Consider the following 17,608-nt stretch of genomic DNA (forward strand, 5'->3'; position numbering starts at 1 on the left):
TCGTGCCCCGGTCTGGGAAGATCCCACATGCCGCGGAGCGGCTGGGCCCGTGAGCCATGGCCGCTGAGCCTGCGCGTCCGGAGCCTGTGCTCTGCAACGGGAGTGGCCACAACAGTGAGAGGCCCGCGTACCGCAAAAAATAAAAAATAAAAAAAAAAAAAAAAAAAAAAAAAAAGACAAGTAACCAAATTAATAGCAGGCAAAAGACTTAAGACATTTCTCTAAAAAAGATATACAAGGGGACTTTCCCGGTGGTCCAGTGGTTAAGACTACACGCTTCCACTGCAGGGGGCCCAGGTTCAATCCCTGGTCAGGGACCTAAGATCCCACATGCCTCGGGGCCAAAAATAATAATAATAATAATAATAATAATAATAATAATAATAAAAGATACACAAATGGTAAATAAGTATGTGAAAAGATACTCAACATCATTAGTCATTAGGTAAATATAAATCAAAACCAAAATAAGACGCCAAGTTCACCCACTAGGATGGCCATTTTAAAAAAGGGACAATAACAAGTGTTGGTGAGGAGAAACTGCACCTTTATACACTTCAGATGAAGATATAAAATGGTACAGCCTCCATGCAAGAGTTTGGCAATTTCTTAAAAAGTTAAACCACATGACCCAACAATTGCATTTCTTTGTGTAAAACATATGTTCACACAAAAACTAGTACAGAAATGTTCATAATAGCATTATTCATAACAGCCAATAAACGGAAATATCCCAAATGTCTGTCAACAGAAGAATGGATAAACAAATATGGTATATCCATACAATGGAATATTATTCAGACAAAAAAGGGATGAAATACTAATACATGTTATAACACTGATGGACCTTGAAATATTATGCTAAGTGAAAGAAGCCAGACACAAAAGCCACACATTGTATGATTCCATTTATATGAAATGTCCAAAACAGTCAAATTTATATAGACACAAGGAGATTGGTGGCTGCTAGGTACTGGGGGGAGGAGGGAATAGGCAATGACAACTAATGTATACTGGATTTCTTTTGAAGTGATGAAAATGTGCTGGAATTAGATAGCGGTGATAGTTGCACAACTTTGTGAATATACTAAAGCCACTGAAATGTACACTTAAAAAAAAACAACAAAAAACTACTGAGGTGTCATGGTTTGGAAACAGTTTCCATCAGACAACTTTCAGGCCCTGAGTGTGGGACTTGGGAGAATGAGCAGTCTCTCCTCAAGATGGCTATAAGAGAAGCAGACCCATGGACAGATGGAGAGTTTCAAGCCAGGCCAAGAAAGGGAACACAACTCTCTGTGATGTAGCCAGGCGTGAAGGGGATTCAGTTGAAGGATTCTGAGAGTGTTAGTTAGGCCAAGAGCAGAAGCATAAAAGAGTAATGAAGATGAGAAGTGGAAAGAGATGGCTGCAGAACACAGGCCTTTGCAATCAATGAAGTTAAGAAAACACTCACAGAACATTTTGAGAACAGAAGATAAGTATTGGAAGCAAATGGAAAGGGAATTTAGCACAAGAGAAGGAATGAAACACAAGAAGGCTCAGAGAAGTTTGGCTTTGTTTGTTGCCTAAGGGTCATAATAAAACACCCATCAGCCTCTAACATGATCAATTATTAGTTCACACATTCACCAGGCTATATGGAACACCCTATTTCTAAACATGGTGCCTGGCACATAGTAAATGTGTTATAAATTTTTTAAAAAATATATTTCTTAACCTTTATATCAAGAGTATCTACACATTTATTTTCTACTGTGCACTAAAAATGACAATAAGGGCCACTTTATACACAGAGGTAGATTCTGTTTTCCATATCAAGATGTTAGTCGTTTCATTACCAAATTTATAAGACTCAGTGAGAAAATGTATACATAAAGACACATGAAATAAAAAAGAAAAATTATATGTACATATAATAACCACACTGAAGTTTTTTTGACCTAAGGCCCATTTTCTCATAACTTGGAATATTGTTTAAAGCAGGTAACTAACTTGGGTTATTTTATTAGTTTTCTACTGATGCTGTAATAAATTACCACAAACTTAGTGGCTTATACAATACAAATATAGTACCTTACTGTTCTGGAAGTCAGAGGTCTGAAATGGGTCTCAATGGACTAAAATCAAGGTCTCAGCAGGGCTGCCTTCCTTTCTGATGGCTTTAAGGGGAGAATCCATTTCCTTGCCTTTTCCAGTTCTAGAGGCCTCCTTTCGTCTTTAAAGCCAGCAAAGACAGGTTGAGATCTTCTCATATCACCTCATTCTGACCTCCTCTTCTGCATTCCTCTTCTACTTTTAAGAAGCCTCAGGATTATACTGGGCCCACCTGGATAACCCAACATAATCTCCCCTATCTCAAAATCCATAACCTAATCATATCTTCAAAGTCCCTTTGCCATCTAAGGTAACATTCATAGGTTGTGCTGACAGAATATAAATATCTTTGGGGGAACCATTACTCTGCCTACTGCAGTTGCCCACTCTGGTGTTAATAAAACAGACAGTCCTGACATATCCAGTGGATTTATTCAAATACATTAGAATTAGTTGGCTTTGAAAGGTAGCCAATGTGGGTCACACTGAGGAGGATAGAAAAGGTTCTAATTGGTATGAACAAGCAGCTGGGCATTGCTGAAATATAATTTAAAAAGGGGTTATGAGGTTAGACAAGCAGCATCTTGATCTTTAAAAAGCTTATATGCTTTGCTTTGTTTGAGGAACTTGGGCTTCACACTGCATGGAGCTGTGAAATACATTAAATAGGTGAGTGATAGAAGATTTACATTTCAGACAGAAATGTAAATGAAATGAAATTCTTGAAATGAATGGAAGGACAAAGAGATCAGAGGCAAAGAATACAGTTTGAGGTAGTGGTGGGTTTTTTTGTTTTTTGTTTTTTTTATTTATTTTTGGCTGTGTTGGGTCTTTGTTTCTGTGCAAGGGCTTTCTCTTGTTGCTGCGAGCGGGGGCCTCTCTTCATCGCGGGGCACAAGCCTCTCACTATCGCGGCCTCTCTTGTTGTGGAGCACAGGCTCCAGACGCGCAGGCTCAGTAGTTGTGGCTCACGGGCCTAGTTGCTCCACGGCATGTGGGATCCACCCAGACCAGGGCTTGAACCCGTGTCCCCTGCATTGGTAGGCAGATTCTTAACCACTGCGCCACCAGGGAAGCCCATGGTGGTTTTAAAATATGTCAAAAGGGCTTCCCTAGCGGCGCAGTGGTTGGGAGTCCGCCTGCCGATGCGGGGGACGCGGGTTCGTGCCCCAGTACAGGAGGATCCCACATGCCGCGGGGCGGCTGGGCCTGTGGGCCATGGCCGCTGAGCCTGTGCATCCGGAGCCTGTGCTCCCGCAGCGGGAGAGGCCACAACAGTGAGAGGCCCGTAAAAGTAAAAAAAATAAAAAATAAAATAAAAAAAAATAAAAATAAAATATGTCAAAAAAACCTCTTTGATACAGCTCATTTCAAAAGGTGGACCCTAATTCTCCTCTTTTTAAGTGTAGGCTGTATTTATTTACTTGCTTCTAATAAAATAAAATGTGATGGGATTGATGATATGTGACTTCTGAGACTAAGTCCTACAAGGCATTGTGGCTTTGTTCTCTCTCTAGGATCACCTGCTCTGTGAGAAGCCAGTTCCCATATCATGGGGATGCTCAAGGAGCCCTACAGAGAGAGCAACAAGGTGAGGTACTGAGGCCTCTTGCCAACAGCAGTGTGAGTGAGCCATCTTGGAATCAGATACTCCAGCCCCAGTCAAGCCTTCAGATGACTGTACTCCTGGCTGACATCTTGCATGCAACCCTGAGCCAGACCACCTAGCTAAGCCACTTCTGAATTCCTGATCCACAGAAACTGTGACATTAATATTTGTTATTTTGAGCCAGTAAGTTTTGAGGTAATGTTATGCAGCAATAGATAACGAATACAGCGGCTATGAAAATGGCTTAAGTGATTAATATTAAGAGCCAGAACTAAGACCAACAATGGAAATCAAGAAAATTCACGGATTCCAGCTTTTTTTTTGTCTGGATGGGCATAATGCGTTAAGGAGAGGGATAAGTTCAGCACAAATCCTCCAGTTTCCTGTTTTAATGGGAAGGTGCTAACTGGGATGAACTTGGGTCAAAAGGCAGTTGAAGTGGATTGGGTGGGTAGGGGGGATGTGTGGAATAGGAGTAGGACAACTAGAGACAAATTAACTTTTGAACATTTATAATTTAAGATACCTCTGAGAGCTCTTGATATGGTAGAAAAGTCTGTTGAACAGCTAAAGCTTTAGGATATATTTATTAACTAGGGGTAAGATTTGAAAGTTATTCATGTATAGTTGTTAATTAAAACCAAAGATGCAGATACTCTCTTAAAGATGCAGATACTCTCTTAAAGAGAAATTGAAAGAGCAAAAACTACGCTGAGTGATTTTTCCCTTAAGACATCATTCTATTAGTACAGTTTATTTCTCTCCCCCCAAAAAGAAAGTCTGGATAACTGATATACCATAACATTCATATTATATTATAGAACAGTACATTATAGTATATCTGAATGAAAATCAACACATTCATTTGGTCAATTCAAACTCCAAATTTTAAGCCTTTAATTAGCAGTAACTTCATTACATTTTTATATAATGGAAAACTTTCAATCCCTGAAGGTTGAGATTATGTCTGTCCTAATGCTTAATTAGCACAGTGGTTTGCACCTAGTATCCAATAACTGTTTATTGAAATGACAACTGAAAGTAAAAACTTAATAGCCTTAACATGTCAATCATTTCTGGAATAGTGACTCTAACACAAATTAATTAAAATTTCAAGAAAAATTAGGGAGAAAAATCATTAAATAGAGACATACCGATCTGTTTGTAAAACATGGATAAGATGTTCCATAGCTTGAATACCCACTTCCAAGCGATATTTCTGCACAAAAGAAAAATGTTATTTAAGTAACTAGTATCCAACTTAATAAACTTAATAACTGATAAAGTGTTACAGACCTTAGATAATGATTTGAGAGCACGCACAGCATTTCTTCGATCATCCAGTAAAGTAGATGAAGCTACTCTATCACAAAGCTTTTGAATCTGTCAGGGAAAAATGAAATAGCATTAATAGAATAAAAAGAACAAAAAAGAAACATGAAATTTTCCCCAAAATTTATACCATTTGGAAAAAAAAAATCAATAAATGGGATGTCATGGAAATAGTCTTTTCACAAATCGAAATAACTAGGTAGTATTATAATCTTGTTACAGAGATCAAATAGATTTTTCACAGAGACTTGAAAAATGTAAGTGGTGTAAGAGAAGTCAAATAAAGTAAGTCATATAAATTGAGGAATTAAGAGAAATTAGTAGAACCAGAGCTTTCTAAACATACCTATTTCAGCTGTTTGAACCAAGAGGGTTGCATAATCCATTAACATTATGGTATATGATGGGAACTTAATAAAAAAATTAAAATAATGATTGTTTACATCATAATTTCACCCTAACGTTTCCACTATATATTTGAATGAGAAAAGTCAGAACTGTTTATCAAAAATTTAAAGTGTGCCTCAAAATCTAGAAGGGTGAAATGTTCCAAGATTTTAATAAATTTGCAGGAATTAAAATTTGAACTGAACTTTAAAATAAACCTTGGAGCATTATTTACAATAGGAAAAAATTGGAAACAAGTGTCTATCAAGAGAAGAAAAACTAAATAAAATTGTGGTACATTCTTCAGTTGAATACTATGCAGCTACTCAAAAAAATTAACTGTACTGACATGAAAATACTGTGATTTAATAAATAGTGGGGAAAAAAGAGCAAGTGGTAAAACTATATGTAAATTGTGAGTCCACTGTAGCAAAAGTACCAAACTGTGTGTGTATGTAAAATTGCATTAAAAAAGAATTTGGAAACTTAAAACTATAAAAACTTCTAGAAGAAAGCACTGGAGAAAATCCTCGTGACTTTAAAGTAGGCAAAGTTTTCTCAGACACATACTAAGAGTATAACTGATAAAAGAAAAACATGGTAAGTTTGGACTTCATCACTCCTGTTCTTCAAAAGACAGTGTTAAGAGAATGACTAGATAAGCCACAGAATAGATGAAAATACTTGGAAAACATCTGATAAAAAAGTTTTTAAAACCACTATACTCCTCAGCTCCTTTATAGCTCTAACAGTTTGTTACTATTTTATTATTATTTATTCCTTAATGACAGTTCTTAGTAAGATTCTATAAATATGAGTTTGGCATAGCACAAACTTTTGCATCCTATGTATTGAAATTAATGGCTTAAATACATATAGTGTTTTCTAAATTATGTTCTATAGACTTCCAGTGTCCCAGAAGATATCAACACACTTCCTATGATCACAGAACCAGTGGGAAACACAAGGTTATACAAAATTAAATATGTTTCTGCACTGCAGGATTTCTAGAAGTCTTTACTATGCTGATTTGCATTTCTTCATACTGCAAATGCAGTATGTCAACCAAGCTTAGCTTTACGTTTTGATTTAATTCATTCTACCTACTCACATTTTGAAATTATTCCTACCTTAAATTGTATTTACTTCATAGTAATTACATTGACTTTCCAAAATGAAAATAATAAAGCTTTCTCTTTATTAAATAATTGGTTGATAGTTTTTCTACTACAATTTTTTTTTTTTTACCATGAAAAAAACTACATAAATGTCTCCTGAGAAGAGATAAATCTCAGAACTCTCAGCTTAAAAGAATTTCTCAGGCCAAAAAGAGTTTTCCTGAGTATGAGTATAATTTCTTCTGCTTGGGTCTTGTACATCTTTTTTTTCCTAATTTTTATTTTTAAAAAATTTTTAAATTTAATTTTATTTATTTTTTTTACACAGCAGGCTCTTATTACTCATTTTATACACATCAGTGTATACATGTCAATCCCAATTGCCCAATTCAGCACACCACCATCCCCATCCCCCCCACGGCTTTCCCCCCTTGGTGTCCATACGTTCGTTCTCCACATCTGTGTCTCAACATCTGCCCTGCAAACCAGTTCATCTGTACCATTTTTCTAGGTTCCACATACATGCATTAACAGACGATATTTGTTTTTTTCTTTCTTATTTACTTCACTCTGTATGAGTCTCTAGATCCATCCACGTCTCAACAAATGACCCAATTTTGTTCCTTTTTATGGCTGAGTAATATTCCATTGTATATATGCAGCACAACTTCTTTATCCATTCATCTGCGAATGGGCATTTAGGTTGCTTCCATGACCTGGCTATTGTAAATAGTGCTGCAGTGAACATTGGGTTGCATGTGTCTTTTTGAATTACGGTTCTCTGGGTATATGCCCAGTAGTGGGATTGCTGGATCATATGGTAATTTTATTTTTAGTTTTTTAAGGAACCACCATACTGTTCTCCATAGTGGCTGTATCAATTTACATTCCCACCAACAGTGCAAGAGGGTTCCCTTTTCTCCACACCCTCTCCAGGATTTGTTGTTTATAGATTTTCTGATGATGCCCATTCTAACTGGTGTGAGGTGATACCTCATTGTAGTTTTGATTTGTATTTCTCTAATAATTAGTGATGTTGAGCAGCTTTTCATGTGCTTCTTGGCCATCGGTATGTCTTCTTTGGAGAAATGTCTATTTAGGTCTTCTGCCCATTTTTGGATAGGATTGTTTGTTTCTTTAATATTGACCTGCATGAGCTGTTTATATATTTTGGAGATTAATCCTTTGTCCTTTGCTTCATTTGCAAATATTTTCTCCCATTCTGAGGGTTGTCTTTTCGTCTTGTTTATTGTTTCCTTTGCTGTGCAAAAGCTTTGAAGTTTCATCGGGTCCCATTTGTTTATTTTTGTTTTTATTTCCATTACTCTAGAAGGTGGATCAAAAAAGATCTTGCTGTGACTTATGTCAAAGAGTGTTCTTCCTATGTTTTCCTCTAAGGGTTTTATAGTGTCCAGTCTTACACTTAGGTCTCGAATCCATTTTGAGTATATTTTTGTGTATGGTGTTAGGGAGTGTTCTAATTGCATTCTTTTACATGTAGCTGTCCAGTTTTCCCAGCACCACTTGCTGAAGAGACTGTCTTTTCTCCCTTGTATATCCTTGCCTCCTTTGTCATAGATTAGTTGACCATAGGTGTGTGGGTTTATCTCTGGGCTCTCTATCTTGTTCCATTGATCAATGTTTCTGTTTTTGTGCCAGGACCATATTGTCTTGATTACTGTAGCTTTGTAGTATAGTCTGAAGTCAGGGAGCCTGATTCCTCCAGCTCCGTTTTTTTCCCTCAAGATGGCTTTGGCCATTCAGAGTCTTTTGCATCTCCATACAAATCTTAAGATGTTTTCTTCTAGTTCCGTAAAAAATGCCATTGGTAATTTGATAGGGATTGCATTGAATCTGTAGATGGCTTTGGGTAGTAGAGTCATTTTCACAATATTGATTCTTCCAATCCAAGAATATGACATATCTCTCGATCTGTTGGTATCATCTTTAACTTTTTTCATCAGTGTCTTATAACTTTCTGCATACAGGTCTTTTGTCTCCTTAGGTAGGTTTATTCCTAGGTATCTTATTCTTTTTGTTGCAATGGTAAATGGGAGTGTTTCCTAATTTCTCTTTCAGATTTTTCATCATTAGTGTATAGGAATGCAAGAGATTTCTGTGCACTAATTTTGTATCCTGAAACTTTACCAAATTCATTGATTAGCTCTAGTCATTTTCTGGTGGCATTTTTAGGATCCTCTATGTATAGTATCATGTCATCTGCAAATAGTGACAGTTTTACTTCTTTTCCAATTTGTATTCCTTTTATTTCTTTTTCTACTCTGATTCCCATGGCTAGGACTTCCAAATATGTTGAATAATAGTGGTGAGGGGACATCCTTGTCTTGTTCCTGATCTTAGAGGAAATGCTTTCAGATTTTCACCATTGAGAATGATGTTTGCTGTGGGTTTGTCATATATGGCCTTTATTATGTTGAGGTGTGTTCCCTCTATTCCCCTGTTCTGTAGAGTTTTTATCAAAAATTGGTGTTGAATTTTGTTGAAAGCTTCCTCTGCATCTATTGAGATGATCATATGGTTTTTATTCTTCAATTTGTTAATATGGTGTATCACACTGATTGACTTGCCTATATCCAAGAATCCTTGCATCCCTGGGAGAAATCCCACTTGATCATGGTGTATGATCCTTTTAACATATTGTTGGATTCTGTTTGCTAGTAATTTGTTGAGGATTTTTGTATCTATATTCATCAGGGATATTGGTCCCTAATTTTCTTTTTTTGTAGTATCTTTGTCTGGTGTTGGTATCAGGGTGATGGTGGCTTCATAGAATGAGTTTGGGAGTTTTCCTTCCTCTCCAATTGTTTTCTTTGTTTCTATTTCATTTATTTCTGCTCTGATCTTGATGACTTCTTTCCTTCTGCTAACTTTGGGTTTTCTTTGTTCTTCTTTCTCTAGTTCTTTTAGGGGTAAGGTTAGATGGTTTATTTGAGATTTTTCTTGTTTCTTAAGGTAGGCTTGTATAGCTATAAACTTTCCTCTTAGAACTACTTTTGCTGCATCCCATTCGTTTTGGATTGTCATGTTTTCATTGTCATTTGTCTCTAGGTATTTTTTCATTTCCTCTTTGATTGCTTCAGTGATCTCTTGGTTATTTAGTAACATATTGTTTAGCCTCCATGTGTTTGTGTTATTTATGTTTTTTTCCCTGTAATTCATTTCTAACCTCATAGCGTTGTGGTCAGAAAAGATGCTTGGTATGATTTCAATTTTCTTAAATTTACTGAGGCTTGATTTTTGACCCAAGATGTGATCTATCCTGAAGAATGTTCCATGTGCACTTGAGAAGAAAGTGTAATCTGCTGTTTTTGGATGGAATGTCCTATATATGTCAATTAAATCTATCTGGTCTATTGTGTCATTCTAAGCTTCTGTTTCCTTATTTGTTTTCATTTTGGATGATTTGTCCATTGGTGTAAGTGAGGTGTTAAAGTCCCCCACTATTATTGTGTTACTGTCAATTTCCTCTTTTAGAGCTGTTAGTAGTTGCCTTACATGTTGAGGTGCTCCTACGTTGGGTGCATATATATTTATAATTGTTATATCTTCTTCTTGGATTGTTCCCTTGATCATTATGTAGTGTCCTTCCCTGTCTCTTGTAACATTCTTTATTTTAAAGTCTATTTTATCTGATATGAGTATTGCTACTCCAGCTTTCTTCTGATTTCCATTTGCATGGAATATCTTTTTCCATCCCCTCACTTTTAGTCTGTATGTGTCCCTAGGTCTGAAGTGGGTCTCTTGTAGACAGCATATATATGGGTCTTGTTTTTGTATCCATTCAGCAAGCCTGTGTCTTTTGGTTGGAGCAAATAACCCTCTCACGTTTAAGGTAATCATCGATATGTATGTTCCTACGACCCTTTTCTTAATTGTTTTGGGTTTGTTTTTGTAGGTCCTTTTCTTCTCTTGTGCTTCCCACTTAGAGAAGTTCCTTTAGCATTTGTTGTAGAGCTGGTTTGGTGGTGCTGAATTACCTTAGCTTTTGCTTCTCTGTAAATATTTTGATTTCTCCATCGAATCTTAATGAGATCCCTGCCGGGTAGAGTAATCTTGATTGTAGGTGCTTCCCTTTCATCACTTTAAGAATATCATGCCACTCCCTTTTGCCTTGTAGAGTTTCTGTTGAGAAATCAGCTGTTAACCTTATGGGAGTTCCCTTGTATGTTATTTGTCATTTTTCCCTTGCTGCTTTCAATAATTTTTCTTTGTCTTTAATTTTTGCCAATTTGATTACTATGCGTCTTGGCATGTTTCTCCTTGGGTTTATCCTGTATGGGACTCTCTGCGCTTCTTGGACTTGGGTGACTATTTCCTTTTCCACGTTAGGAAAGTTTTTGCATATAATCTCTTCAAATATTTTCTCGGGTCCTTTCTCTCTCTCTTCTCCTTCTGGGACCCGTATAATGCGAATGTTGTTGTGTTTAATGTTGTCCCAGAGGTCTCTTAGGCTGTCTTCATTTCTTGTCATTCTTTTTTCTTTATTCTGTTCTGCAGCAGTGAATTCCACCATTATGTCTTCCAGGTCACTTATCCTTTCTTCTGCCTCAGTTATTCTGCTATTGATTCCTTCTGGTGTATTTTTTGGGTTTTTTTTGTTTTTTGTTTTGTTTTGTTTTTTGCGGTACGTGGGCCTCTCACTGTTGTGGCCTCTCCCGTTGTGGAGCACAGGCTCCGGACGTGCAGCGGCCATGGCTCACGGGCCCAGCCGCTCCGCGGCATGTGGGATCTTCCCAGACCGGGGCTCGAACCCGTGTCCCCTGCATCGGCAGGCGGACTCTCAAGCACTGTGCCACCAGGGAAGCCCCCTTCTAGTGTATTTTTGATGTCAGTTATTGTATTGTCCATCTCTGTTTGTTTGTTTTTTGATTATTCTTGGTGTTTGTTCTTTAATTCTTCTAGGTCTTTGTTAAACATTTCTTGCATCTTCTTGATCTTTGCCTCCATTCTTTTTCCGAAGTCCTGGATCATCTTCACTATCATTATTCTGAATTCTTTTTCTGGAAGGATGCCTATCTCCACTTCATTTAGTTGTTTTTCTGGGGTTTTATCTTGTTCCTTCATCTGGTACATAGTCTTCTGACTTTTCATCTTGTCTATCTTTCTATGAATGTGGTTTTTGTTCCACAGGCTGCAGGATTGTAGTTCTTCCTGCTTCTTGGGTCTTGTACATCTTTTGATAATTTTTTTTCTAGGTAGTTTAGAGCTACCTAGAAAATAGGAAGGCATTTCCTGCTTTTTCCTAGCCCTAGACCTCAAGCAGTGGTTCTAAATCTGAGATTCCCATCTTGCTTAGAGTACTTCATCCCAGTACCCTGCAATGCTTGAATTTTAGGATCAGCTCCATCTTTGGTTGGTGTACAGAGAGACTTGTGTCAGAATACAAACTTCCATGTCCAAAAGCTCTTTAATCATTATCTGTTGAAGGTGGCTATTTAATCTGGGGGAGACACTTAGCTTTAGGAATATTGGAGGGAGATGATCATAATCCTAGAGTTTGGGGGTTTGCTTTGTTTTCACTCTCTATCTTTTATTTTGTGTTCTAACATGCTAACATTTAAGCGTTGTTAACTTTTTTGGGGGGGGGCACGCTGTGAGGCATTGTGGGATCTCATTTCCTGGACCAGGGATCAAACCCACGCCCCCTGTATTGGAAGCATGGAGTCTTAACCACTGGACCGCCAGGGAAGTCCTGAGCCTTGTTAATTTTTTAAAAGGCTTTTAGATATACACAAAGCTAATAATTTCAGCATTATGAAATAAATATGCAATATAAGTTAAAATAGCAATGATGTTATTTTTCGTCTATGAGTCTCACAAAAATTAAAATAATACTACCATATATTAATACTATATGATTCCTTTTTTTTTTTTGTGGTACGCGGGCCTCTCACTGTTGTGGCCTCTCCCGTTGCGGAGCACAGGCTCCGGACGCACAGGCCCAGCAGCCATGGCTCACGGGCCTAGCCGCTCCGCAGCATGTGGTATCTTCCTGGACTGGGGCACAAACCCATGTCCCCTGCATCGGCAGGTGGACTTTCAACCACCGCATCACCAGGGAAGCCCTGATTCCATTTTTTATAACTCAGAAAACCAAGCAAAACTAATCTAAGCTATCAGAAGTTAGGATGGGCTTCCCTGGTGGCGCAGTGGTTGGGAGTCCGCCTGCTGATGCAGGGGACACGGGTTCGTGCCCCGGTCCGGGAAGATCCAACATGCCGCGGAGCTTCTGGGCCCGTTAGCCATGGTCGCTGAGCCTGCGCGTCCGGAGCCTGTGCTCCGCAACGGAAGAGGCCACAACAGTGAGAGGCCCGCGTACCACAAAAAAAAAAAAGAAGTTAGGATGGTGGTTGTTCATGGGGGTGGGCAGTGAGTGGAAGCACAAAAGGGACTTCTCGGGTGATGGTAATGTCCTGTTCCTTGATCCGGGTGCTGGATACATAGGTGTGTTCAGGTTATGAGGTGTATGTATATGACGTGTACTTTTCTTTATACTTCAATAAAATGATTTTAAAAACAGAACTATACAGGATAGAGAAAGATATCGATTAATGAACTGGCTTATATTCTATCAGATGGAAAGTAACCTAAAAAAGTGTCAATTTGGCAAAAACTATTACAACTTAAAAAGTTCATACCCTTTCCACCAGGCATTCTTATTTCTAGGAACTTACCCTTTAAAAACATGCCCACAGGGGGCTTCCCTGGTGGCGCATGGTTAAGAATCTGCCTGCCAATGCAGGGGACATGGTTCAAGCCCTGGTTCGGGAAGATTCCCACATGCCGCAGAACAGTCCGTGAGTCACAACTGCTGAGCCCATGCACCACAACTACTGAAGCCTGTGCGCCTAGAGCCTATGCTCTGCAACAAGAGAAGCCACTGCAATGAGAAGTCCGCGCACCTCAACGAAGAGTGGCCCCCACTTGCTGCAACTAGAGAAAGTCTGCACGCAGCAAAGAAGACCCAACGCAGCCAAAAACAAAGAAGACAAAATGCCCACAAATACACAATGTTACATACTAGAATGTTCTTTGTAGCAATAGTTTTAACAGCTAAAAAATAAATCTAGCTTCCATCACATAAGGATATAATAAATAAGAAGTCTGTAACACTGATGAGGTCCCTTACCAAACCATGCTGGCACCCTGATCTCAGACTTCCAGACTCCAGAACTGTAAGCAATAAATTTATGCTATTTATTGGGGAAAAAAAGAAGGGGGGTATGGAATCTAAAGGTTCATCCACCAATCAGAAAACAGTTAACTAACATATAGTACACATACACTATGCAATTAATCAAATGAGTAAAGCAGATCCATATGCACTGACATGAAAAGATGTCCAAGATACATTAATTGAAAAAAGAAAACAGTTAATAGTATATTTAGCATGAGCTCATTTTGGTTTAAAACTATACCATTAATAAACTATGTGAATACTATAAAATTCTTAGAGAAAAACATAGGCAGACACTCTGACATAAATTGCAGCAAGATCATTTTTTGATCCACCTCCTAGAGCAATGAAAATAAAAATAAACAATGAAAATATGAAAATAAACTAATTAAACTTAAAAGCTTCTGCACAGCAAAGGAAACCATAAACTGAATGAAAAGACAACCCACAGAATGGGAGAAAATATTTACAAACAGAGCGACCGACAAGAAATTAATCTTTAAAATATACAAACAGCTCATACAGCTCAACAGCAAACAAAACAAAACAACCCCAAATCAAAAAATGGGCAGAAGATCTAAATAGACATTTCTCCAAAGAAGACATCGAGAAGCCCAAAAAGCACATGAAAAGCTGAACATCACTAATTACTAGAGAAATGCAAATCAAAACTACAGTGAGGTATCACCTGACACCAGTCAGAATGGCCATCATCAAAAAATCTAGAAACAATAAATGCTGGAGAGAGTGTGGAGAAAAGGAAATCCTCCTACACTGTTGGTGGGAATGTAAATTGGTCCAACCATTATGGAGAACAGTATGGAAGTTCCTTAAAAAACTAAAAATAGAGCTACCATATGACTCAGCAATCCCACTCCTGGGCATATATCCAGAGAAAACCATAATTTGAAAAGATACATGCACCCCAGTGTTCACTACAGCACTATTTACAATAGTCAAGACATGGAAGCAACCTAAATGTCCATCAACAGAGGAATGGATAAAGAAATGTGGTACATATATATATATAATGGAATATTATTCAGCCATAAAAAAGAATGAAATAATGTCATTCGCAGCAACACGGATGGACCTAGAGATTGTCATACTGAGTGAAGTAAGTCAGACAAAGACAAATATCATATGATATTGCTTATATGTGCAATTAAAAAAAATGATACAAATGAACTTGTTTACAAAACAGAAATAAAGTCACAGATGTAGAAAACAAACTTATGGTTACCAGGGGGCGGGAAAGAAGGGAGAGGGATAAATTGGGAGATTGGGATTGACATATACACACTACTATATATAAAATACATAACTAACAAGGACCTACTGTATAGCACAGGGAACTCTTCTCAATGCTCTGTAATGACCTATATGGGAAAAGAATCTAAAAAGAGTGGATATATGTATATGTATAACTGATTAACTCTGCTGTACAGCAGAAACTAATGCAACATTTTAAATCAACTATACTCTAATAAAAATTTTTTTAAAAAGAATTATTAATGTGATTCTACTGCTAGAGTGAAAGTTAGGAACATTGAAATAAATAATTTTTAAAAGGAAAAAAAGTACTATCTGAACATGTATAGAAAAAATTAAGACTATGTACCATACTGTCTTTTAGTGGGTTGCTGGAAATGTTCATTTTCTACATTATTTCTGATGTTTGAATTTTGTTAATGAACAAGTATTACCTTTATAAGCAGAAAAGAGTAATAATGAAATAAAGTGAACTGGTTTATGTTTTATTGGAATTTCTAGGATATTTTCATGACTGACTGAACTCATCTTTAAAAGATGCTATCTTTACTCTGCTGATCAAAATAATATGAAATCTGCTCTTAATTGATAAAAATAAACTAACATATTAAAAATATCCTCAATGGCTCCCTACTGCCTATAAAGTCCATTTTTTTTTAGACTAGAATGCACAGTCATTACTCAGTCAATAAATACACACTGAGCATGTATGTATTTGTTCTTGTGCTAACCAAAATAAGATATGGTCTCTGGCCACAAAGAGCTTGCACAGGAAGACAGTTGTGTAAATAAACTACACTAACAAATTAAAGTTATATAAGTATATGCTTATAAAGCAGGTGCACAAAAGAAAAAGTATTGAATTCTATCTGAAAGTGAAACTGCTATGTTTACTTCCCTGCAAAATGCATGTGTTGAAATCCTAACCCCCAGCATGATGGTATTAGGAGATAGGGGCCTTTGGAAGGTGATTAGGGTGGGAGGGTGGAGCCCTCATGAATGGGATTAGTGCCCTTATATAAGAGACCCCAAAGAGCTCCTTCATGCCTTCTGCCACATGAAGATACTGGAGAAGATGGCAGTATATGAACCAGGAAGCAGGCCTTCACTAGACAAAGGATCTGCCAGCACCTTGATTTTGGACTTCCCAGCCTCCAGAACTATGAGAAATATATGTTTGTTGCTTAAACCAACAAATCTATTGTATTTTTGTTACAGCAGCCCAAATAGACTAAGACAGATACTGTTTAAGAATGGTATATTAAGGATGACACTCTTGAATCAAGAATTAAAGGATGAGTAGTTCATCAGACAATATGAGGAAGGAATGCCAGGCATACAAAATGATTTCTTACTTTATAATTGTCTATACATATTTTAATGTAGAAAATAGCATTTTATAGTCCAAATAAGAAAATTGGTCTAATTTGAGTTTATAAATTTTATATATCTATGAACAATTTTTATATTATGCACATACATATATATACTTGTTCTATTAAAATAATATAGCAAATGAAATTTCTAAAATATGAAAGCTTTCCTTTTAAATTAATTTTATTTTATTATTATTATTTTTTTGGCCACGCCATGTGGCTTGTGGGATCTTAGTTCCCCAACCAGGGATTGAACCTGGGCCCTTGGAAGTGAAAGTGCTGAGTCCTAACCACAGGACCACCAGGGAATTCCCTACAATCATTTTAAATGCTTCTTATTTCTGGGAATGCTGATCAATCTAAAACAATGTGGGGGGAAAAAGGATTACATAAGATTAAACTGTTAGCTAAAAACAGATTTCTAATGACTTCAAATTATATGTTTCTGCTTCAATTGACTCTGATTAATAAGCAAACCACTCGTGTTTTTTAGAAGGTTGCAAAATGGAACTTAAAAATTAATCACTATTTTAAAGTGTAGTACTTACAATTATAGAAACAAAATCCATTTATTCCTGAGTTTGGGTAAATATGTATCAAGACTATTTTTAAGACTATAAACATGCTGGGAGTCCCCTGGTGGCCTAGTGGTTGGGATTCTGGGCTTTCACTGACGTGGCCTGGGTTCAGTCCCTGGTCAGGGAACTGAGATCCTGCAAGCCACGTGATGCGGCCAAAAAAAGACTATAAATGTGCTTTTTATCTACTAAACTTGGGTTTTAGTGGCAAGTACATATTCTTCCCGATTGGGGATTTTATTATATTATTTATTTATGTATGTATTTTTTTTTCTTACAGTTTTATTGAGATATAATTGACACACTCGATTGGGGATTTTAATTGGAACTTTCTCTCTAGTGACTTAAGGCAATTACCAAACTGCAAACCAATAAGAGTCAAAAATGAATATAAGAACAACTTATTTATCCAGAACCATAATTAAGCTATTTCAGATACTTTCTGTCAGGCACCAAAATGGTCTTTTCATTTTAGTGATTTCTGATAGCAATCTAAAACTAATTACAACCTCCCCTGTCTTCTTAAACAAAGAACATAATTATAAGCTTTCTTAGCATTTAAACTTAAGTCCTCTCCAATATCAGATATAGGGATGTCTTAGGTGTTAAATGAAGTAATGAATATAAAAGTTTTTGCAGGG

The 17,608-nt window shown here is 37.1% G+C and overlaps 1 protein-coding gene across 8 annotated transcripts in view; it reads right to left on the reverse strand.

The window, feature by feature from the left end:
• Positions 1-17,608, reverse strand: part of USO1 (USO1 vesicle transport factor) — a gene marked incomplete at its 5' end in the record, with an annotated part of 90,737 nt that overhangs the window by 59,119 nt on the left and 14,010 nt on the right. For all 8 annotated transcript variants that reach the window (XM_079713988.1, XM_079713992.1, XM_079713991.1 and 5 more), the window contains 2 exons: positions 4,861-4,925; positions 5,003-5,089. In XM_079713988.1, the coding sequence (XP_079570114.1) occupies positions 4,861-4,925; positions 5,003-5,089 (152 nt within the window). The remainder of the gene's footprint in view (positions 1-4,860; positions 4,926-5,002; positions 5,090-17,608) is intronic.

This window comes from Hyperoodon ampullatus, assembly GCF_949752795.1.
Source record: "Hyperoodon ampullatus genome assembly, chromosome: 1".
Lineage (NCBI taxonomy): Eukaryota > Metazoa > Chordata > Mammalia > Artiodactyla > Ziphiidae > Hyperoodon > Hyperoodon ampullatus.